Here is a 24,045-nt window from a genome sequence, read left to right on the forward strand (position 1 = left end):
GAGACCCTGTCTCAAAAAAACAAAAACAAACAAAAAAAATCCTCGTTCAATTCCCTAGATAATTGAAGGATTTCACTTACAGGCTTTGGAAACAAATAGTTGTGGATTTGAAATCTGTTTCTGTCTCTTACTGTATGACTTTTATCAGTGATGAAAGCAATTCTTCAATCTCAGATGCCTAAGCTATAAAATGGAACAAATCTGTCCATAAGATCACAAGGTCATGGCTAAGTTTAAAAGAGAGAATTCATTTAAAAAAAAAAACACCTGTCAGTTGTAGTGCTTAAGCAGTATTAAGTTTTCGAGAGCTATCATCTTCAATGTCTTCTTCTCCTCACCATTATCATCCTTGCCACCTTCCATGAGGGTTTAATATGAACCAGGCACTGTTCTATATACTTTACAAATAATTAATCTTCACAAGAACCCTGGGGGATGGGGATCTATTGCTATCTATGGTTTACAGTGTGAGAAACTGAGGCCCAAGGTCACATGCCTGGCAGGTGGTAGGGCCTGGCTTGAAACCCAGGAGATCTAACCCCATAGACCATGCTGATCACCTGGGCCATGCTGCCTTGGAGTACCCATCCTCCTCCCCTGTGTGTGCTGAGGGCCCCCAAGAACTCAGTCATAACATCTGCATCACTAAGAGTCAGGAAGTATAGCCCTGCAGCTCCTCTGTCAAGCCCGCGTGGACTCAGGGATGGAGGACACTGTTATCTTCTCTCCCTTAGAGTCTTGTATCATGTGAGATGTGGCGAGAGCCTTGTCACCGCTTTCCCGAGAAGCCCATGGAGGCTGGCAAGGGACTCCACTCCATCCCTTCCTGACATCCCCTGGAGAGAGGTGGGGGCGTCTCCAAATGTCTCTGGTTCATGACGATGAGCTTATGCCTCTGTTTCCCTTAGGGTGACTCTGGAGGACCCCTGACCTGTGAGAAGGATGGCACCTACTACGTCTATGGGATAGTGAGCTGGGGCCTGGAGTGTGGGACGAGGCCAGGGGTCTACACCCAAGTTACCAAATTCCTGAATTGGATCAAAGCCACCATCAAAAGTGAAAGTGGCTTCTAAGGTACTGTCTTCTGGACCTCAGAGCCCACTCTCCTTGGCACCCTGACACCAGCAGACCTCATGGCCAACACTGGACACCCCCACGCAGTGGACTGTCCCTACTCTAAGCAGAGACAACTGCCACCCAGCCTGGGCCTTCCCAGACCAGCATTTGCACAATATCACCAGGCTTCTGATGGAATCAACACAACATAGTATGTTCGCTTTCCTCAACCAACTGTACGTTCTAGAGAATCAGTGCTCACAGAGACTGCCTCTACCACAGGCATCTGCAAATGCAGTCTCCAGAATGCCCAGCATCAACGGGAACCACCGTCACATCTTTATTCCTCAGCCCAGACACTCGAGGTACTCAACAGAATCAGCCATCCACATCTAGGTATCAGAGAGGACCACAAATACGACATTCTCCATTTGCTTTCAGAGTTATTATTTTAATAAAGGCAGATCTGGGATGGGCTGGTGGGCCATTTTTCCAGCTCGCTGAAATCGAAGCCATCTGAAGCATGTCTCTGGTGAGCAAGCTTCCTCTCTGGCCTCTCAAGAATTGGGGTGGACACAGCTCACAAAAGCAGGGCCTTCTTTCTTTTGACGTGCAGAATCTCAGTGGCATCTGGGTTCACCTCCCCACTCTGATGATCTCCAGCCTCCACTGCTTCTGCCCTCCGATGCTGAAATCAAACATACCCCAAGTTAAAACTGAAGCTCCCCCACCCCCACTCCTGGCCGCCGTTCCCACAGGGCATGCTAAGAAGCCCCAGGAGCATTTCACAGGCTCACCCTCCCCTTCCTTTTCCCCTCTTCTACGCTCCCCAAGAAAAAGGGCCCTCAAGGCAAGAATGAGAAAGAAGCAAAGCCAATCTCTCATTTAGACCTGGCGTCTTTCTTCTGAACAAAGTAGGGTTCAAAATGCAGACTGTCGTATCCAGCGAGTCCCTGACCCTTTCTGCGAATGTAACGAGCAAGCAGTCAGCACAGCCTGGGCTGCCCTGGCCCGGGATTGATGTAGCCCGGGTAGGTTTGCCTCTGCAGAACTAATGGCTGTGACTTCAGAGAAAGCCCTGCAGGAAGTTTAACCTTCGTGTCATCTGCCTGGTCATCTCAGACCCATGAAATTAGGCGCCTTGTTTGAGCTGCATTTCACACTTCTTTAGAGCTAGCTGACCTTTGGCCAAAAATAAACTTTGAAAAGAAACAATGAGTGTGTCTTTCCCCATGGCTTTGCAAGCCAGGGTGGCTTTGCAGCTTGCTACTCACGTAAGCTCCCTGGAGACCCAGGCCCCTTGCGTTGGCCAGTTCCGCAGCCCGCCGAGCCATTTCCACTTTGTAGGAGCCAGGAGGGGTCCAGCCGACACCTCTGGTCAGGTTCAAGTCTGATTTATACTTGACCTTGAGGGTAAGAGGGAAGCAAGAGGAATATGTCAGCAGGGTTTGGAGTGGTTTGACCATTAAGTGAAGAAGATTCAAAAGGCAGCCACAATGAGACTATGTTGTCTGTCATCAGTAAAGCCAGAACAAGGGGAACAAATTTATCATAAGCAGCATCTCCCTGGCACAGGGGCCCCAATGCGCTGCGAGTCCAGCCGGCATGTTGCTGTCTCTTGCATCTTCCCATTCAAGTGACAAAAGTTGCAACTGGGAATGGGTGGGGCAGTGACACCTGCTCCACACACTCTGTGGCCTTAGGGAGGCCACTTCCCTTCTCTGGGCTTCAGTTTCTTCCCCGGGAAAGTGCAAATGCTGGGTTAATAGCTACTAAGATCCCTTGGAAACAGTTCAGCATAGCCATCAAGAGCTTGGGCCCTCACAGCACACAAAAAGAGGTTGATATCCCAGGTCTGCCACTTATTTGTTATGGGATCTTGAGTAAGTCACTGAACCTCTCTGAGCCTCAGGTTCCTCATCTGTAAAATGAGGCAGTCCTGGGGTTGGCATGAGTGCCAATGGCACGAGGCTTGGAAAGCATTTGACACAGAGCCTGGCCCACAGAAGACACTCAAGAAGTGGTAGTTACTCTTGTTATTCTTTCTGGCACTAAAGCGTTAAGTGTCTTGGATTCTCTCTCAGCCCAGCTCCCCCAGAAGCTAACATGGAACATGGCATTATGGCCATCTCTTAGGAAGAGGCACCAGAGGAAGGGCCTCAGGGGAGTGGGTGGAGGTGGCTCACATCACTCTGCAGCTGGTGGGCCTTCTGAGCGTGCCTGAGGCCCAGCTGCTCCGGGTCACAGGTGGGCTGGGGCAGGGGCTGCCTGTAGTGCACGTCGCTGGCCAGCTGCTGGCTCCTCTTGGCCTGAAGGAGGCCGGGCTGGTCTGTGCGGCTGTGAAACTGGGACCGACTCTTGGCAAAGTCCTTCTTGTACTCATTGTCACTCTGGAGCCTGCCAACATTGAGGAAATGCTTCATCCTTGGGTCATCGTCGACGCTGCGGTACCCGATCTGCAGGCCTCGGTCCCGCAGGAAAGCCTCTTTGTACCGGAACTGCAAGTCAGAGGAGCAGAGGCAGGTCATGGGTGCCTACCTCCCCCAGGGCCAGCCTCACATATGGGGCCATCCCAGGGCATTCTCAGCAGGCGGCTCAAGAGTAGGTTAAAGGCACAGGCTTTGGATCCAGGTAGACCTATCTGTGTGGCCATGGGCCAGTTATTGAGTTTCTCTGTGAGCCTCAGTTTCCCCATCTGATAAAATTGGAGAATGATCTCCACCCCATAGGACGCTAAGAGGATTCAATCAGACAGGGACTGAGCTTCATGTCTGGCACGAGCTCTGGCCCACTGAGTGGTGGCTACTGGTATTGTCACTATTATCATTGATACTCAACAGGAAGAGAAATGTGCCCATTCTCACATAGGCCAGTCTGCCTTTGATTCTTTCCAGCTTTCAGGGACCTAGTCCAGTGCTCCTCAAACCATCTACAGTGAAGACTCAGTCCCAATTTGATTTGCTTTTTACATTTCCAATGCATTAAAGACCCATGTATGGTCCTATTGCATGTGGCTAGTATGTAGTAATACCACTTGTATTTGGTAACAATCAACCTGGCCTTCACCCTGTTCAATGAGATGAGTCCAGTGATCACACGCTTGGATGCTACAATGTCCTAATTGCTAAAAAAAAAATTTCAAAAATCACATGCTCTTAATTTCTGTACTTATCAAATTGTGGATCGGCAGGAAACTGTTCCCAGGTGAGCCTCCATCTAGCACTGTGGACACTTGCCTAGTCAATGGTGCCCTCTCTTTCAGAATACCTGCTATGTTCCTGACACCATATATGATTTTGTTTTCATCCCTACATTAATCCAGGAGATAAGATCCTTATTTCATAGATGTAGAAAATTAAGTTCAGAGAATTTGAGCAACTTGCCCAAGACAAACAGCCAATTCCTAAGTGACTGAACCAGGATTTGAACATGTCCATCTAGGGCAAAAGCCCTATCTCTTTCTATTCTGCCACTGAGCTTCAGCTAAAAGAAGTCCTTTTATTGCAAATCAACAACCCAAGCACATATTCATGGACCTCTTGGTACTCAGCCATCATCTTTTAAGAGTGCCTCTCTAAAAAGAGAGAGAATGGGAATACAGCCCTCCTCGACCACAATTTCTGCCTAAGATGCTAGAAAGTAAAGCCCATGTTTTTTTCTTTCATTTAAAATACAGTACGTGTTCAGTTTTGGTGCAGAGAGATAATCTTGACAGGTCCTGGTGGTTTGCCTTTCAACAGAACTGGGAAAACCAGAGAAAAACCCATCAATGACTATGGGAGAGAACATGGGGTCTTACATCACTGGCGATCTCCCTGGATGCCCGGGCAGTCTGGAAGGGGATGGCATCCAGCCTGAAGTCGTAACTGCCAGCCCGGGTCTGCTCCCAGGAGTTTCTGTAGACTTTCTAGATTGGAAAAACAAAAGCATGAGTAAGCAGGCACTGCACTGTCTTCCATGTTGCTGGTACTCAGCAGAAATGGTTCCTAACCTTTGTTGGCTCCCAGGACGGCAGAGCCTATAGGCCCATGTCCACCTTGGGGACTCCCTAGCACTGGGATTGGTGAGGTTGGTCATAAAAGGCTTCAGCTCTAAGCCCCCAACCCGCCCATTAGGCCCTGCTCTTGTGGGGCTTGTGATCTTCAAGTATGGCTCATTTGCAACATCCCCTTGGTATAAGAAACCCCCAACCCACTCCTTCCGGTCTTTGCATTCACTTTCAGTGCTTCAGGTTTGCAGCTTCTTGAATTCTGGAAGCTGAATTCAAGCTTCCAGAATCCAGTTTCTTCCCACATGCTGAAAGTGCTGTTCCTTGGGCCTTGGCACTCATGTGTTCGTTAGCTCCACTGACATCCGGAGGGGCCTCAGCCTGGCTTTGATGCCATGCCCTGCACCATCACTATGAGGCATGCTGCATCTCATATACACCCCTGGTGCCTGCACGAAGGGAAGAGCCTTCACCTGAATTAAATTTATTGTCAAGAACCTGACCGAGCACCTGACCCATGTGTTTCATATCTTCCTCTTTCATTTTTTCCCTTTTCAAGTTGTTCTCACACACCCTCTGGGAGTCTGTAATCATATCCTCTTAGTCCTCAGGTAGACCCACATCACCGATAGAGGCATCAAAATCTTCTGTGCCTTCATGTAGCTAATATTTTTTTTTTTTCAAGATAAGGGAATGGCTCTATAAAAGGAGGCATCTGGAGATCCCAGTGGAGGGCTGTTCTTTATTCAGCCACAGAGAAGGGAGACAGCAGGAGAGGCGCATCACCAACAGATGACAAAGTGACAGCCCCAGACCGTGTCGGTTGCTCACTCGTCCCACGAGCTACAGCAGGTCAGGGGGCCCTTAAGAACCGTCCTTTTGTCTCCTGGAAATGGAGGTCAAGGCTGGTGCTCTGTTCTACGGGAGATTGGGGGGATTAAGCAAAGGAGGAGTGGCAGATGAAAAGCAAAGTGGCCCACCCCATCCCACAACTGGGCCTGGAACTAGAGAGGACCACAAAGTGCTTGGGCCAAGCATGGCGGATCTCATCATTTCTCTGTACTGTAGATCATACCACCTTCACCTCCATCCTCGCCTCTGACTTCAACACTCGATGCCATAAACTCTGAGCCAAATGTCTACTGTGTTCTAGGCCCTGAAAATGCAGAACCATTCATTCCTGGGATAATCACCTAACTGATGAATCACAGAGCCAAAATGATTAGATTTATTGGGTCACCATTGAGTTTAGCAGTTAGGACTGAAAGACATGTAGGAACGTTCAGATTATGACAGACTGATGATCCTCTGTAGCATTCTGCTTTCTGTTTGGGTGGCCCCACAAAGGTTAGAGTAGCAAATAGAGTCAAAACTCTGATCACTCTCTCCAAGGGGCACACCATGCCTTCCTAATGAGAACTCCCACACCAGATCTGGGCTGGTTATTGATAGCAAACTTGATGCAACATCAAACTCCAATGTCACCCCACTTTGGTGTCCAATGCACCCCAGCTTCTGAGTCTCTGTAACTCAGGGTCAACTAGAAAGCATGGCCCAGATCGGGGGTCTCCCGAGTGTGTGGGCCCCCTTTCTCTGGGTGACTTCTCCCTGTGTACTATTTGCTTGGTTGTGATCACTTCCTCCCTGAGTTTTTTATTCTGTTGAGGTTTTTGCCTTGCCACTGGGAGTCTTTAGATTCCGTAGGCGCTTTGATTTGGAACCCTGGGCGTTCCTCTTCTTTATCACAGTGGGCACAGTTTTGTCCTCATCCTCACACATTAGAGTCATTTGATTTTTAGTTATTTCGGCTGCCTTACACATCTCAATGGCTTTCTTTGCCCAGGAAGGTCACTTTCCCTCCACATCTTCCTTACAGAGCACTTGATCCAATTGTGCGTATTCTACACGCCCCCGAAGAAGTGCTCTTTCAAAAGAGGTTCATGAGTTATCCATATCCGCATACCCTGGTGGCTAATTTCAGCTCCAGGACTCTGCAGACCGGTGTCCCTTGTGAGAGGGAAGATGCTTCTATCACCAGCCTGGGGTGACTCTCCTCCTGAAGCCGGGCCCCAAATGCACTGGCAGCTTTATCCCACTTTCTACAGCGATGGGTCTCCAATAGTTCCTCAAATGGAGGCCTTGCCTTCCCCCATCCTTGAAGCATTAATGAGATGGATGTTTTGTGCAGGCTCTGCTGAGGGGGAGGTCCTGCTTCCCTAGATGGAGGTCAGCCCACCAGAGCTGCTGTTCTAAAATTATCCCTTGCACATCCTTCAAAAGCATCAAATGGTCATAATAACTCATATTTACAAAGCACCATCGCATTCACTGCATGGGATCCCACAGGGCTTTACAAACGCAACAAACTAATACACACGCTAACTAGAAGGCGCCTCTTGCCAACCCCTGCGAGGCAGCCACCTCTGGGGTGAACGGTAGCAGCTGTTGATCTGCACGGAGCCCCAGGACACAATGGCCAGGCCAGGGAGGGAAGAATGGCCGGACTCTGGGAGGCCCCACGCTGCCCCAGGCCAACACACTCAGCCTGTGTTATTCTGATCTGACAGTGTCTTTTGATTCCGCCGTCTCTCTACCTGTTATCCAAGGATCATAGCTTTGCTGGCCAAGCGGCCGCCTATTCTATTACAACCAGGGGCTTCCAACCCCTGCTAACAACAAGCCTGGGTTTAGGAAACAGTAGCTTGGTTATGCACGCAAAGGGCACATGTCCAAGGGAAACGAAAGCGTTGGAGGCCACAGTCCCATGCACAAAGGAGCGAGCTGCATTCGGATGGGATGGGCTACCATTGCAGCATCTTTCCAAACTGCGGAGTGAGACAGAGCCACTCCATCTCCAGTGACACTACTCTGAATGGCTACAGAGAGGGGTCCAGGAAACAGGAAGAGCAGGTGTCTACACCCGCTAGGACCAGGGGACCACTCCCCTCATGGTTACCCAGCACATCACCGCGGTCTTTGGAGCCATGCCCAAGTCAGAATTTTAGAGCTGGAAAGAACCTCAGTTTAGCTCAGCCCCGTTACCATTTTGCAGATAAAAAAAAAAAAAAAAATGAAGACCACTGAGGAAAGTGACTGAAAGTCACGCAAACAGTTTCTCAGTTCAGTGTCCTTTCTGTTCCAAGTCCTCCCTCCTAGAACTTTAAAAAACAAAACAAAACAAGATCCACATTGGGTACAGATAATTTTACAAAAGTAGGCACACACTCCATGAACCACCAGTTCACTTACATCACTCAGATGCAGCGCATTGAGGCGGGCTCGGGTGAAATCGGGGTGGTCGGGGATCAGGGTGTATCTGTGCAGGGATTCTGCATCTCCGGATCTATACATGCGCTGTGGATAAGATGGGCTCATGGTAAATGGAGAACTGTGTGGGCTGAAACCACAGGGGAAAAGCAACTGACTCCTTTTCCTGCCCCTCCACCTGAGTGCCCACCGCATAGAACAGAACCCAGTCCTGCCCGTGGACAGTGTCCCTCCAGAACCCACAATTTGATGGAGGATGCCTTTATAGCCAGGGTCAGATGGGGCAGCTGGTTTTAAATAGACTGTTAAAAATCTTCATCAAGATCTGCTCCAAATGGGCCACAAACCAACACCACGATTGGCCATACCTGGGTGTTTTACACAATAGAAGATATGCAGATATTTCAGGGAATCTTTGCAATTGAGCATTGGACATGCTTTTTACTAGTAACAAGATACAGCCTCGGGCGGGCGCGGTGGCTCACGCCTATAATCCCAGCACTTTGAGAGGCTGAGGCGGGTGGATCATGAGGTCAGGAGTTCAAGATCAGCATGGCCAACATGGTGAAACCCCGTCTCTACTAAAAACTACAAAAATTAGCCGAGCGTGGTGGCAGGTGCCTGTGGTTCCGGCTATGCGGGAGGCTGAGGCAGAAGAATCGCTTGAATCCAGGAGGTGGAGGTTGCAGTGAGCCACGATCGTGTCACTGCACCTCAGCCTGGGTGACAGGGCGAGACTGTCTCAAAAAAAAAAAAAAAAAGGTACAGTCTCAAATGCCTTTGTTGTTTAACATTAATGGTAATAATTATAATATGCATAGTTAGTCATTTCTCTTTGTTATAAAACATCTTAATATATGTTAAAGAAATTAGTATTTTCATAGCCCACCTGGATCACAGGAAGGCACAATTTTAAAACTCCAAGATTTATCTGGTTTTTATTTTTAAAGCAGTGATTTAAGAATTACAAACAATTTCAGGAAGTGTTTGAGTCTTATGTATTTTTAAAGGTGAAACTGTAATATTCTGATCAATTCCCAAATTTAACTCAGGCTTTACAAATATGAACCGGTCAGTACAGCAGTCAGGCTATCTGTGAAATGGAGCAGCTGTCACTTTGCATGTAGAACTGAATCCCTTAACAATTTCAGGGGAAAAACATTAACCTCCTATTCCTTGACATAAAGACAGGAATGAGGAAATAGGGCTAAATTATACAGAGAGTAAAAGCAGAAAGAAGCTTTAAATACAGCTGTTCTTTCCCCCCCCCCCCCAACTGGGTTATATTAATCTTTTAATTCCACTGCCATCTATCAACAAGCAACATGTATCTGATCGAGTGTTTGGCAAGGGATCATCAATAATACCAAGCATTATTATCATTGTGATTACAAATCAAACCATGACAAGGAGCACTTATTGAGAACTTACTGTGTTCCATGTACTTGCTAAAAGCTTTCTGTGCCTTTATTTAATCCTCATTTAATTCATTTAATCTTAGAAAATGGTTGCTATTATTATCCTCCCCGCAACCCCAACCTCCTTTAAATAAAGGAAACAAGGTTAGAAGGGATTCAGTAACTGGCCCAAGAATATCCAGGCAATAGAAAGGTTTGCACGCCCATCTGTTCAGATCATCCAGGTAGCAGAAAGGAAGTTTGCACCGCCATCTGTCCAGAGCCTGTGTTCTTAGACCCGGACCACTGAGCAGCAGTGCTACACTGCATGCCCAGGATGAATGACAAGAAAGGACCTACCTCATTGCAGTGTATATAGCTGTTCTTGGCATGAACCAGGTCTGGGGAGTCAACCACTGTGGTGAACTTGATACTGTCTGGTTTTTTACGGTACTTGGTCTATAAGAGAAAGACAAAGATTCTCATGAAACACAGTCAAATATCATGCATTTTTCAGAATGCAGCTTCACTCCACCTTCTCAGTACCTAACATGCCAATCATACTGTTGGAAAACAAGCCTCTCTTCTTGGCAGGTACCTAACAATCAAGAGTATAAAAAGATTCAGCTGCCTCTGTGATAAGGAACATTTTACAGGTATTTACTCTCTTGAAGAGAGAGGCAGCTGAATACTAGGTATTTAGTCTCTTGAAGAGAGAGGCAGCAAAATACTATGGCTCCCTACAATAAAGGAATTCAGTAAAGGGCAGTATTCAGCATCAATGTGGCCCTGCTTGGACCCTGTCCAAATACATTCTGTTATTAAGAAACTGAAGAAGGCAGTGTCACCTTCGAGGGAATTCCAGGGCAGGGATCCCCAGGCTGTTAGTATGGTAAGGAGTTCAGTTAATGTAACTATTCCTGGGCAAATTTTAACACTATCAGAAATCAGAAAACCTCTGAAAACAGAGTCAACTCGGTAGATGGGTGGCAAATTCCTCCTCCTCTCAATACAAAGAATGGGCCAGTTTAGATGACAATTGTACGTAATGTATTTATTGAGAACTTTCTAATACATCATGCCTTCAGTTCCTCAGCAGTGAATTCATTTGGAGGGAAATCTCACTCTGTCTTGGGATTTGGTTGCACCTGGCCCTCCAAAAATACTGGGAGTCTAGTGACCATAAGGCCCTTTGGGATCTCCACTCCATGAACAGATTCCTTCTTCAAAAGGAAATGCTAGCTTGCCCTTGTCGCTTGTGGTGGGGACAGGTTGATGGTACCTCGCTGATGAGTTCTCCAGCCTTCTTTGCACTCTCTATCTGTGGAGATCTCAGCGCCAGCCACCCTATGCCCTTCATGCTGACCAGGTCTGACTTGTAGCGCAACTGCAGGGAGAAAATCGTGGGCTTTATCAGGAGAGTGCCTAAGATGACCACAGCATTTCAAGAAGATCCTTGATTTGTAATAGCGTTTGTAATAATGCTTCATCACAACATTTTAACATCTTCACTGGGAGTACATTCTGCATGTCATCAAGTCAAACTGTTTGAATTTGTACATTCTACCAGGAATTAATTAATGCATCACATACGAGATACAAGAAGGTCCCACCAGTGAACTGGCAGGATTTAAAGCAGAGAGTAACCACCTATGTGGACGATCGCATAAAGAAAGAGCTGAGATATATGCTCATATCTAAGCACCAGCTGGGATTATTTTGTTTCATTCTGCCAGTGAGGCCATTACCCGCCTGCCTAAATAGAAACATTCTGCACACTGTTCAGGCTTTGAACTCTGGGTTCAACCTCCTATGACTGGGAGCAAATCACTTTAACCAAAATGTGACTCAGTTTCTCTCTGTGATACTCAAAGTTCATAACAACCCCTCTGTTCTCATAAAAACACCTGCTAGTACTCAGGGCTAAGAGCCACTCTTTAAGTTAGATTTTTGTTCTTGTGATAATGGTAGTGGGGGGGAAAGAAGTCAATTATAGCAGGACTTTAAAAATGGAAACAAACTTACATGCCACCAGCTAATAGTGAGTAAATCATTTTAACTTCTTCATGCCTCAGTTTACCACCTCCTCCTACTGTTACTCATTATGATTTGTTTACATTCCAAAAATGGGCTAAGCCTTATTTTCTTTCCTCATTTTAAGAGCTCAGAAGGTTAGGCTACGGCATCGGTCCTGGGAGGAAATAATAAATGGTGCTTTAGGACAGTAGGTCTGATGGGTAACCTTCCCAAATGTTGAATCTCATTACTATTCCTTGATCTGCCCACCATTGCCTACAATGAGACAGTCGCCTGAATGCTTCTCTTCTTCTCTTCTCTTCTCTTTATAGAAATTAGGCATTTTTTAAAGGTGGAAAAAGCCTCTCTAAGAAAATCTAAAATTTGGATCTAAACGATGTTGATGGCATTTCTCTAATTTAGACATAAGCTCTGCTGTAACGCAAAATATCACTCCAGAAATCAGCCTCTCGGCCTTTTTCGTTCTCTTTCATTTCAGGATTCACAGCGCTCCTCACAGCTGGCCTCAAAGAGGGTCCGTTTCTGATCTACTGTCTGCTGGTTAATGCCCCTGTGCAAATTCGACTGTGCCTTCCAACTGGTGAAGGGAGACATCACTCAGGCTCAGGAGCAGGTTTCGAAACCCCATGTCAGTAAGATTGCTTTTTATACCACGATCTTTCAGTCTACACCGGCAAAGCTTTTGCCTTGCACTCTGATAAAGAACAGAGAAAATTGGATAAATTTCTAAGTTGGAGAGAATAATCCTACAGGGCCTCTTCACAGCCGGGCCTTGCTCCTTTCATAAACGAGATGAAGTGGGGAGCGCTCTTTCAACTTGCCTTTTGTTGAGCTGAACAGTACGATCCCAGGTAAGTCAGAAAGCAAGATGCAGGTTCCCCAAAGATCTGACTGTGCCTCCAACTCTCTTATAAATGGATTGTCTATTGATATCTCAGCTCCCAGCCCAGCTTTGACTATTCACGCAGATCCTAAAAACAACACACCTGCCCCAGACTTCATGATAAAAGAGGGGGCAAGGGGAGGGGAGTCAAGAAGAATCTGCTACCCAAAGATGGTTTCGAAGAAGGATTATAAGATAATGAGGGACCTTTCAAAGCTGCACAGCTGAATCTGGCTTCCCCAAATGGCAGCCTCACTTTTTTTCCCCTCTTACATATTAAGGTCTAGAAGCCTTCTTCTGATTCACACATGGGGTTACCCAGCACCCCCATTTTGGAGCACTGTGTTGCAAATGCTCAAGCTGTAGCTTTTAGTCCCCGAGTTCTAATGCAGAAGGAATGATGTAAACCACCACACCTGGCTAATGTTTTTTATTTTCTATTTTTTAGAGATAGAGTCTCCTTATGTTGCCCAAGCTGCTCTATAACTCCTGGACTCAAGCAATCTTCCTGTCTCAGCTTCCCAAATGTGGGATTACAGGTGTGTGCCACCATGCCCAGCCTAAGGAACAGTTATTCCCATTCACAGAAACATTTTGGTTGTCAAATGATTGTTCAGACTCTCAGTAGAGCCACCAGCTGCTGTACTGTGGGTAAGCCACACCAGTAGTGGTTAAGAGGACAGACACAGAGCACCTGGGTTCAGAATCCAGCCATCTGGGGAAGCCAAAGAGATTGAACCAGGAGTTAAGAGGCAAGAGCTGGAAGCCTCACTGTGCCTTGTCCTAGCTGTACAGTCTTGAGGAAGTCATTTTCCTACCAGCTGTGGCCTTGGGTAAGCTACTTAGATTATTAGTGCCTTATTGCCACATCCCGTAAAGAGAAGTCATACTGGTACCCACCTAGATATTAAATGAGATAGTTTACACAAAATGCTTACGCCCATGTCTAGCCCAGGGTAAGCGTTCCATACATTTTGGTTATTGCTGTTGTTATTTCTGAGGGAAAAACTGAGTCCCGAGAGCTTAAGGAGTCTACCTTAAGTCACACAGCTGTAAGCAGAGAGGTTGGGACTGTCTCCGTGACATTTCATGCACGTGCCTTTCCGGACTCGCAGCAGCCTGGTCTGAGACCATGAAGGGAGCAGGCAACAGCAGACTTGAGAAGCACAGAAGAGGTGATGGAATCAGCACCTGCCTATGATGCACCTTGCCTGGACCAGGCATGCATCTCAGGTGAATTTCTGAGTCAAGCAAGACTGGGCCGGGCTGGTCCAAACTGGGCAAGACACGGGAATGAACCACAGCCATGAGGAGCTCAGCATCTCTGGGTCCCCTCTGACCCTACCCAAAGCTTTCTTTCTGACCTGGGGAGGGCAAGGTCAGGAGAAGCAGTTGAAGGCTGGGGCTGCTCCCTTGAGATAACACCTATTTAGCACTTGTTCCCTTTTCTGCATAATAGAACCACGTGAAACTGGAGTTTTGATAATGGCTGCAATCAACCTGAAGCCTCAGAACCAGCTGAACATTTCCGGGACTCCTGTTCACAGCTTCTTCGAACCCAGACTCCCTCGTTAACCAATTTGCAGCTTGAAAACAATGCGTACAGCATAATATGGTCATTTAAAATGTAAGCAGTAACATCTTAGCATTTAAAAATGTAATACATACCCTGCCTTTAAAATGTCAGCATTTAAGATGGCCAACTACAATTTCATGGGAGGGATTCTCCTTTTTAGATTATGTTCTCTCTACTTTCTTTTCTTAGTGTGAAAATGTCCTTTCTTTTCAGAAATAACAGTGACATAAATGGTAGCTTAAGGTAGCATTTGTCTTTTTCCTTCTTCCTCAGTTAGTAAAATAAAATTTGACATTATGTGGATCCCACCGTTTAAAAGCCATTTTTCCCATGAATCCCAAAGTCTAAGATCATGGATCAAATTGAACCTCTTTGCTTTTCTTTTACTTTCTTTTTTTCTCTCTTTTTATTTTTTTGAGACAGGGTCTCTGGTCTTCTGTCACTCAGGCTGAAGTGCAGTAGCACAATCATGGCTCATTGCAACCTCTGCCTCCTGGGCTCAAGCCATCTTCCCACTTCAGCCTCCCAAGTAGCTGGGACAACAGGTGTGCACCACCACACCCAGCTAATTTTTTGTAGAGACAGGGTTTCATCACGTTGCCTAGGCTGGTCTCGAACTTCTGAACTCAAGTAATTCACTTGCCCTGGCCTCCCAAAGTGCTGGAATTACAAGTGTGAGCCACCACACCCAGCCCCTCTTTGCTTTTCTGATGGAGAGATGGAGGCCTGGAAAGGGAAGTGACTGCTCATGGACACACAGTGACAGCTGGACTTCCCACACACATCCTCTGACTTCCAGCTCCACCTCTCATACCTCTCCCAGGTGGCCTCCTTACCTTCCTTGGGGGCCTGTTCTGTCCCAGAAGGCTTCTGTTCTCTCAAGAAATAGACCATTGACAAGAGGGTCCCTTGTTGGGCACCACAGAGTCATGCTATGAGCTGTTTTGGGGGCCCTCAGGATTGCTTAGCAAATGGAAGAACTTTGTAAGTGGAACTTGGGCTGGCACTTTAGTAACTAAATCCCCCATGTGGGACCCAGATGAATGCACCCTACTTTACACTCTGCTTGATAGTGAATGACATGATATTTCAGTTCCAGCAAACTGTAATTAATAATGCAATGATAATTAAATTCATGAAATCATTACTGCAATTAATAATAATTGATTATGTGTTTAGAATACCCCACTTATTGCTATCTACAATTAATCTAGCAGTAGTCATTGCCCTGAAGGCAACCAGAATTGATGGGCTTAGCGTAAGGAATGTATTCAAACAGCTAATACTTATTCTAGTGCTTCTATGGATCAGGTATCATGCTAACTGTTTCACATAGACCAGTTCTCCACTGAGAACCAGATTCTCAATGGGGGATAACTTCTTCTCTCGGGGACATTTGTTTGGCAAGATTTAGAGGCATTTGTTGTCACACTGGGGGGTAGGGTGATATAAGCGCCTAGAGGATAAAGACCACAGATGTTACTGAATATCCTGAAACGCACAGGACAGGCCCCTAAAACAAACAATTAACCTGCAAAAATGTCAAAGGTGCAGACGTTGAGAAACCCCGACACAGATGGCTGGTTATGTTCTAAAATGAGAGCACCTTCTTCCTAGGGATGCTGTGGGCCTAGAGAGAGGATGTGAGGCACAGTGCCTGCCACACTGCAACGGAGTCCCATTGTCATTATCGTCATGTCCCATGCCATCATTACCATGTCTGCGGCTTGTAGAAGGCATGAACTTGTCCAAGGTCACCCAGCCAGTAGCAGGGGAGCTATGGTTGGAATCTCAGAAGTCTGACTCCAGAATCTTGCACCATGATGTGGGAGGGGCCAGCGCTCTCTACCAGCCCACCTGGTGCCCCTGCTCAGGGAAGGACCTCCCTGGGGTAACCTCAGGGTCTATGCCCGTGCTGTGAGGGCATGACTCCCTGCTCTGAACTCCCTGCAAGAGAGCACGATGGTTAAGAATGGGTTCTGGAGCCCACTCTCCCTCAGCACTTCCCACATGACCTCATCCCTAAAACAGGAGTAACAGCTCTCCCCACGTCAGACTGCTTTTGCAAGTTTAAAAGCAAAGGCAAGCAGTCAGTGAGAATCGGCAGTGGTTACAGTCTTACCATATCATCCTTGCTCCGCAGAGCCCAGGCCCTGCTCAGACCCTGTGACTCCGTCCCCACTCACTTGGCTTCAAACACGCCAAGGCTGCTCCTTCACTTCAGCCTCAAACAGGCCAAGGCTGCTCCTACTCAAGTCCTTGGCCTTTGAACTTGCTATTCAGTTTGCCTGGAGTTCCCTATCCCCTTCTATCTTTTCCTTAAGGCTTTTGCTCAAATATCAGCTTTTCAATGAGAGCTACCCTAATGCCCTATTTTAAATGGCACACGCGTACGCGTGTCCACACACAAACACACACACGCCTCCTGCCCCACTTCCCTGCTCTGTATGTCTCCATATCATGTATAACCATTGACATATTACATATTTCATGCATTTACCATGGCCTATCTCACTCTAGCATGACAGGAGTTTCATGAGCACAGGAATGTTTTGACTCTTTTGCTAACTGCTGCACTCTCAGGGCTTAGAATGGTGGCTGGTATACAGAATGTGCTCAATAAAGATTTTTTTTTTTTCTGAGATGAAGTCTTGCTCTGTCACCCAGGCTGGAGTGCAGTGGCACGATCTCGGCTCACAGCAACCTCTGCCTCCCAGGTTCAAGTGATTCTCCTGCCTCAGCCTCCCAAGTAGCTGGGATTACAGGCTCATGCCACCATGCCTGGCTAATTTTTGTATTTTTAATAGAGATAGGGTTTCACCATGTTGGTCAGGCTAGTCTCGAACTCCTGACCTCATGATCCACCTGGCTCGGCCTCCCAAAGTGTTGGGATTACAGGCATGAGCCACCGTGCCTGGCCCTCAATAAAGAGTTGTTGAATGAGTCAACAAATGATTCCAACCTAAATGACATAGACCCAGCAAATCGTTGTTTGGGGAAGGCAGACAGGGGCAGGAGAACCCAAAAGTCTAAGGAAGAAGCAGAGATTGACACCCAGGTTTGGTGAAAGGAGAAAGGCCAGGGGCTGGTTTGCATTTCACAAGGCCACCCCTACCTCACTCTGCAGGGCGTGGGCTTTCTTGGCCCAGGCCATCTTCAGGTCCTCGGGCAGTGCTGTGAACTCGTGACACCGGGTCCTGTAGTCGTGGTTGCTGGCCAGAGCCTGGGCCTTCCTGGCGTGGACCAGGTGCACCATGTCCATGGGCAGATGGAACTGGGCTTGGCTGCTGGTCGCCCCCCTCCTGTACTGAAGCTCACTCTGCAGCTGGCCCATGCGCCGGCAGTGCTGGATTCGGGGGTCGTCACTTACACTCTGGGGCCCTATGAGTTTCCCTCGCTCCTTCACAAAGTCATGTCTGTAGAGAAACTGCAAGAAAGGGCCGGCCGGTCAAATTCTATCTGTGCATTTTCATTGCAGACTCTAGAAAAATCACTTGTTCTTACACTAGGAGGTGATGATTATAAGAAAAACCACAGTGGGGTTGGCCTGAGAGCGTGCCTTCCTCCCTGGGGGATGGACAATTAAAACATCGCTCCATTCTTCCTATCTAATTAAAATCAGATCCTCAGAACCAAAGGAAGGGCTTCACTCCCCTTACATGTCCTATGGCCAAAAGGAATTTATCAAAAAGGGTGAAAGAGAAACTTGTGCTTTATCCATTTGCACTTGGCAAAACATTAAACCCAAAAGACAGGATCCATTTATTTGAAGTCCACATTTTTCTATGATTTGTTTGTGGGAAAGAGAAAGTCACCTTCATGTCCCAAAGCTATGGATGTTATCAACAGAGTGGCTGAAACACAGCCATCAAATCCTAACACCAATGCGTGAAACTACAGAGAGCCAAGAGGGAGATGTGTTCCGGCTGTATTGCAATTTCTATCGAGAGTTCTCGTTCTAAATCTGGGTGGAGTTAGAAGATAGGCAGTTCGTGCATTACAAGGGGATCATAGCCTAGACGTTGCAATTAGAAATAAATCATCATATCCTTCCTGCTAGAGACCTTTGCCTGAATTTAGCTTCTGATTAACGGAGCCTTTCTTTTCCCCCTCAGTCAAAGAATCTCATTCATAACTAATATATTCTGCAGGTGACATCCTGTCTCGCATGGTTATAGATTTGCTTTAATTCAGGAAAATCAGCCGTAGACATTGTTTTACACGAAGTTAACAGAAATTAGGCAAGATGGAAGGTCATATCATTCAACTCACATCACTGGCTATATCTCCAGAGGCCCGGGCAGCCTGGAAGGGGAGCGCTTCTATTGTCAGCTTGTAGCCTTGAGCACGAAGATTATGCCAAGACTCTTTGTATTTTGCCTAAAGTGGGAACACATGTAAATCTTTTTTAAAAAATTACATGAATCAACGAGCAAAGGTCACCCCTTTCATTTATAGCACGGTGTTCCAGAATCTATTTCTGTTTTGTGCAGCAAATCTCATTAGTACACACCCTGGGTACACTCACGGACTCACATTTGTGAGAAGGTATATTTAACATGGGCATCTAAGCTACACATTTTAAAAAGCTTCTGTGAAGGCCAGAAAGGTCAGTGTTGGGTCACTTTACAGATGTAGACATACATGACTTTGGAGCATGCTTGAACTTAAGCAACAAAATGGCTTACGTCACTCAGGTTGGCTGCATTCGTTTTTGCTCGGATGAACTCGGGCAGACCCAGGGTCATTGTATACTGGTGTCTTGCATCCTCTCCAGCTGCTTTATACAGGCGCTGGGCAATAATAATAATAATAATAATAATAATAACAACAACAACAATAATAATGCAAGAGATAAGTGCTGTGCATTTCTGCAGTGCTGGAAGTCCTTCAATGGCAGTTGAGGAAACACAATAGCAAAAAAACATTCACTGTGTCATGGATACATCTCCAGTCTTGGGGAAGATGTTTATTTCAATAAAGACAATCTTTCATGAGTCAAGTCGAGTGATGTAAAAGGAATATGTAAGGAATGGCAATGTGCTTTGCTGAATAATAAGCCAATGAAAGAAAAATAAATTTAAGAATACTCCCGAGGTTCTTTATATTGTAGACTTTGTCCTTGAGGACATAACATAAAGGTCATACAAAGACCTGGGAAATTTAGGAGAAGGGAGGTGGAAGGGACGTCTCCAAACCCTTGCATATACCCTTTACTAAAGCCCCAGGATCCTTTCCGCTGGTGAATCACACCAATGCTGCTCTGGATGGCCTCATCTTGTACAAAAACATCCATTCTTGTGATTAGAAATGGGTCTATGAGCCAGGCATGGTGTCTGATGCCTATAATCTCAGTACTTTGGGTGGCTGAGGCCGGTGGATCATGAGGTCAGGAGTTCAAGACCAGCCTGGCCAACATGGTGAAACCTTGTCTCTACTAAAAATACAAAACTTAGGGCCAGGCGCAGTGGCTCATGCCTGTAATCCCAGCACTTTGGGAGACCGAGGTGGACGGATCACCTGAGTTCGGGAGTTTGAGACCAGCCTGACCAAGATGGAGAAACCCCATCTGTACTAAAACACAAAATTAGCTTGACGTGGTGGCAGACATCTGTAATCCCAGCTACTTGGGAGTCTGAGGCAGGAAAATTGCTTGAACCCAAGAGGCAGAGGTTCCAGTGAGCCGAGATCGAGCCACTGCACTCCAACCTGGGTGACAGAGCGAGACTCTGTCTCAAACAAACAAACAAACAAACAAAAATTAGCCAGGCATGGTGGCAGAAGCCTGTAATCCCAGCTACTCAGGAGGCTGAGGCAGGAAAATCGCTTGAACCCGGAAGGCAGAGGTTGCAGCAAGCCGAGATGCCACCACTGCACTCCATCCTGGGTGAAAGAGCGAAACTCCATCTCAAAAAAAAAAAAAAAAAAAGAAAAGTAAAAGAAATCAGTCTATGGTTGCCGAGTTTGCTAAGGTCAGAGGCCAGGAGAGAAGGCATTGTTATCCCACAGCACAAAGCTCATAAAGTAGGCAGAAAAGATTAAATAGGAATTTAAAAGTGATACTACCACTCTAAAAGATCATGAATTCCATCCCTTATCCCAAGCTGCCATTTCTTACTTTTCAGCTGGAGTAAGTAGGAACTAATAGTGTAAATAACCAAATCTCAGCTGACTTCTAGAAGTTAGAGTCAGAAGGAGAATCTTAAAAACTAAAGATAGAGTCAGAAGGAGAATCCTAAAACCTAAAGGTGGTTCAAAATGTAATTCTCTGCCAAGCTCACCTATTTTGAACCTGTAAGAGAGCCACTACGAATAAGTAGAATCAATGAGGCTGGAATGATAATTTTACGGAATGAGATTCCTTCCTTTGCACCTACCCTCTGCTGGATACATGAAAGTGCAAATTGGGTAAATGGTGAGTGAGAAGAGGAGAAGGTAGAGAATTGAGAAGCCTGACAAACATCTTACAATATAACTGTCCTTGAATAACCACAAATCCTCCCACATCAGATTGACAATGTAAAATTGGTTAACCAATATTTGCCTAGACAGAACAAATGAATTATAGACCAGTACTTCTCAGACCTTCATGTGCCAAAGAATCATCTTATGATCCTGTCAAATGACCATGTGGAGTCAGTAGATCTGAGGTTGTGCCTTGCCAGTATGCTCCCAGGCAATGCTAATGTAGCTGGTCTGGGATTGCACTTGGAAAGTGAGACTACAGATGATCCCAGATTCCCAACTGGGCTTTCATTTCCTCTGGAAAATGTTCAGGCTCCATATAATGACATTCTTTTCTTTCCAAACCTCAACATAAACACCCATGCTCTTTCTCACCCCACACACATTCACATGTGTTTTTAACAATCTAGCAGTTTTTTAAAAGACCATTCCAAAGCCATCGGGAGATTTTACCTCATTCGTTATCTGGTTGCTGAACTTCGCATGAAGGAGGTTGGGAGTGTCTGTCACAGCTGTGTACTTGAATGAGTGGGGATGCTGCCGATATTTACTCTGAATTCACACACAAGAAAGGAAGAAGAAGACTCCGTAAGGGATAAAAACCAGAAGCAGAACCAGTTCTTTAAGTATTAGCCATAAAGCCTCATTTTGCAAAGGTTGCAAGTCTATCACTCCAGAATCCAGGTTGTCACCTGCCTTTGTGACCGCAAAACTCACTGGGATGAGGAAGCAGAGAGGAGGACAGGATGGACTGAATCGGACCCTTCTAAATGGGAAAGGGAGATTTAATCCTTTGCCATGAATGTGAACCTGACTATTTAAATTTGTGGTTTGTTCCAGATCTTTGCTGGACAGAGACCCAGTGCTCCTCCGCCTTGATGGCATACCACAAACTGCAGCTTAAAAAAAACAGACATGCCGGGTGTAGCGGCTCATGCCTGTAATCCCAGCACTTTAGGAGGCCAAGGCGGTAGGATCCCCTAAGGTCAGGAGTTCGAGACCATCTTGGCCAACATGGCGAAACCCTGTCTCTACTAAAAAATACAAAAGTTAGCTGGGCATGGTGGTGCACATCTGTAATTCCAGTTCCTTGGGAGGCTGAGGCATGAGAATTACTTGAACCTGGGAGGCGGAGGTTTCAGTGGGCTGAGATCGCACCATTGTACTCCAGCCTGGGTGATAAGAGTGAGGCTGTCTTTAAATTAATTAATTAATTAATTAATTAACTAAAATAAATAAATAAATAAATAAAATTTAAAAATAGATGTGCCTACACCCCACCCTGAGAGACTGGGATTCAGTAAATTAGTCAGTGGGGCCCAGGTCTCCTCATTTCTTAAGGTTTTTAAGGTTCTGATGCACCATGAGGTACAGAGACCACTTGCTTTAGAGATTTCACTGGAAAAGCAAAGCATGAGGTTAAATCTAAACTTCTCTAGTATGCAAAACATAAGCTTATCTGAGCACTCAGGCTGACTGCCAAACACCTTTTACTTCCAGTACCGTCCATTATCCCCTCTTGTCCCTGCATCTACCATGAATAAAAGTCCCGTCACCCTCCCAGGGGTGAGCAAGATTCCCCAGGAAATCAGAAAGCTTAGAATTCTAAGACTTCTGTATTTTTAACAAGAAATTATCACCATTTCAAGCTTATAGTAGCCATTTCATATACAGCTGCCAGAAAAGCATACTGCTTAGATTAGTGCTAATCCTCACAAAAATTAAAAGAGAGGGGTCTGAGTATACCCATTAGACTAATTAAGAAGTGGAGGCTCAGAGAGGAGTAGGTCACTGGCTTGAGGTCACACAGCAAATCAGTGCTGGCCTGGAATGTCAATCTCCCTCTGTTGGTCTTCAAAGCCTGCTTTGTTTGCACTGTACCACAGGGCCACTCTTCAAAGGGACACAGGGAAAGAATATCTCGTGGGCCAGTGAATAATCCTTATATGTTAATAGAGGAACCGACTCCATATCCTCAAAGCTGTCTTAAATGGCATGCAGTCTGAAGGGAGAATCCAGTAAGAAAAAAAAAAAAAAAGGCCAGCCCAGGGGTTAGGCAGTGAGTCACTGCTGCTAAAAGTTTAACATCCAACTGGCTTTAGTGGTAAGAAATAAACTGATTGGCTGGGCGCAGTGACTTACGCCTGTAATCCCAAAACTTTGGGAGGCCACATTGGGCGGATCACTTGAGGTCTGGAGTTCGAGACCAGCCTGGCTAACATGGTGAAACCCCGTCTATACTAAAAATATAAAAATTAGCCAGGCATGGTGGCACTCACCTGTAATCTCAGCTACCAAGGAGGCTGAGGCAGGAGAATCGCTTGAACCCAGGAGACGGAGGTTGCAGTGAGCTGAGATCATGCCACTGTACTCCAGCCTGGGTGACAGAGCGAGACTCCATCTCAAAGAAAGAGAAAGAAAGAAAGAAAGAAAGAAAGAAAGAAAGAAAGAAAGAAAGAAAGAAAGAAAGAAAGAAAGAAAGAAAGAAAGAAAGAAAGAAAGAAAGAGAGAGAGAGAGAGAGAGAGAAAGAGAGAGAGAGAGAGAAAGAAAGAAAGAAAGAAAGAAAGAAAGAAAGAAAGAAAGAAAGAAAGAAAGAAAGAGAGAGAGAGAGAAGGAAGAAAGGAAGGAAGGAAGGAAGGAAGGAAGGAAGGAAGGAAGGAAGGAAGGAAGGAAGGAAGGAAAGACTGATTGTCCTCTGCTGTGGAAATATGCCCTGGACACTCAACACCAGCATCCACAGTTACCTCACTGATGAGTTCCGATGCTTTCTTCCTCCCTTCAATCTCTAACGTGCCTGGAATGACACAGGCAACGCCTCGCATAAAGTTCAGGTCCGACCGGTACAAATTCTAGAAGGAGTAATAAATACAAAGAATCAGAAAAGCCAAGCTCTCAGAACAAGGAAGCAAAGCAAAACCAGAGGTCTCAGGACACAGCATCTGACAGTGTCATAATTAGAACTCAAGGTTGAACCCATCCCTCCGGATACATTAAACTCAGCCAACACACAAACGCTTCTTGGTAAATGCTCACTGGGGGGAAGCAATGTAGGTCAGAAGAAAATAATTCTGCTGTCACTTGTCTCAGTGTAGCTGTTCCAGGGAAGCAAGACAGATTTTTATTTTAATGTGGGCTATCAAAAAATAAACACTGAAGTGGATTGTGGTTAGAAAGTCAGTTGTCTTGGGGCAAATGTGGAAATGGTCTAACAGGTCTTCTAAAACAAAATCCAGCAGCAGTGGGTGGCATTAATTAATTATGGGTTAAGAAAGAACTAATAAATAAATCCAAAAGAATCTGGCAAAGGCCTGCCTGAGTTCCTGTGGGTGGGGGCCAGTGTGTGTACCTGAGTGATTTGGGCTGACAGTTTAAAGA

General features: G+C 46.1%; 2 protein-coding genes across 3 annotated transcripts in view; one reads left to right on the plus strand and one right to left on the minus strand.

Annotated features, from left to right (window-relative positions):
- Positions 1 to 1,491, plus strand: part of HABP2 (hyaluronan binding protein 2) — a 36,421-nt gene extending 34,930 nt beyond the window's left edge. Inside the window, exon 13 of the mRNA XM_010365932.2 lies at positions 909 to 1,491. Coding sequence (XP_010364234.2) covers positions 909 to 1,073 — 165 coding nt within the window. The 3' untranslated portion in view covers positions 1,074 to 1,491. The remainder of the gene's footprint in view (positions 1 to 908) is intronic.
- NRAP (nebulin related anchoring protein) overlaps positions 1,483 to 24,045 on the minus strand; it is a 76,213-nt gene continuing 53,650 nt past the window's right edge. The window contains exons 31-42 of one of the 2 annotated variants that reach the window (XM_010365929.2): positions 23,415 to 23,519; positions 21,123 to 21,221; positions 18,893 to 18,997; positions 18,477 to 18,584; positions 17,320 to 17,631; positions 10,991 to 11,095; positions 10,069 to 10,167; positions 8,294 to 8,398; positions 4,856 to 4,963; positions 3,243 to 3,554; positions 2,331 to 2,462; positions 1,483 to 1,744 (exon numbers count right to left, since the gene is read on the minus strand). In XM_010365929.2, the coding sequence (XP_010364231.1) occupies positions 1,637 to 1,744; positions 2,331 to 2,462; positions 3,243 to 3,554; positions 4,856 to 4,963; positions 8,294 to 8,398; positions 10,069 to 10,167; positions 10,991 to 11,095; positions 17,320 to 17,631; positions 18,477 to 18,584; positions 18,893 to 18,997; positions 21,123 to 21,221; positions 23,415 to 23,519 (1,698 nt within the window). In that variant the 3' untranslated portion in view covers positions 1,483 to 1,636. The remainder of the gene's footprint in view (positions 1,745 to 2,330; positions 2,463 to 3,242; positions 3,555 to 4,855; positions 4,964 to 8,293; positions 8,399 to 10,068; positions 10,168 to 10,990; positions 11,096 to 17,319; positions 17,632 to 18,476; positions 18,585 to 18,892; positions 18,998 to 21,122; positions 21,222 to 23,414; positions 23,520 to 24,045) is intronic. The other variant, XM_010365931.1, reaches the window with a different exon arrangement.

Source organism: Rhinopithecus roxellana, chromosome 11 (genome assembly GCF_007565055.1).
Source record: "Rhinopithecus roxellana isolate Shanxi Qingling chromosome 11, ASM756505v1, whole genome shotgun sequence".
Lineage (NCBI taxonomy): Eukaryota > Metazoa > Chordata > Mammalia > Primates > Cercopithecidae > Rhinopithecus > Rhinopithecus roxellana.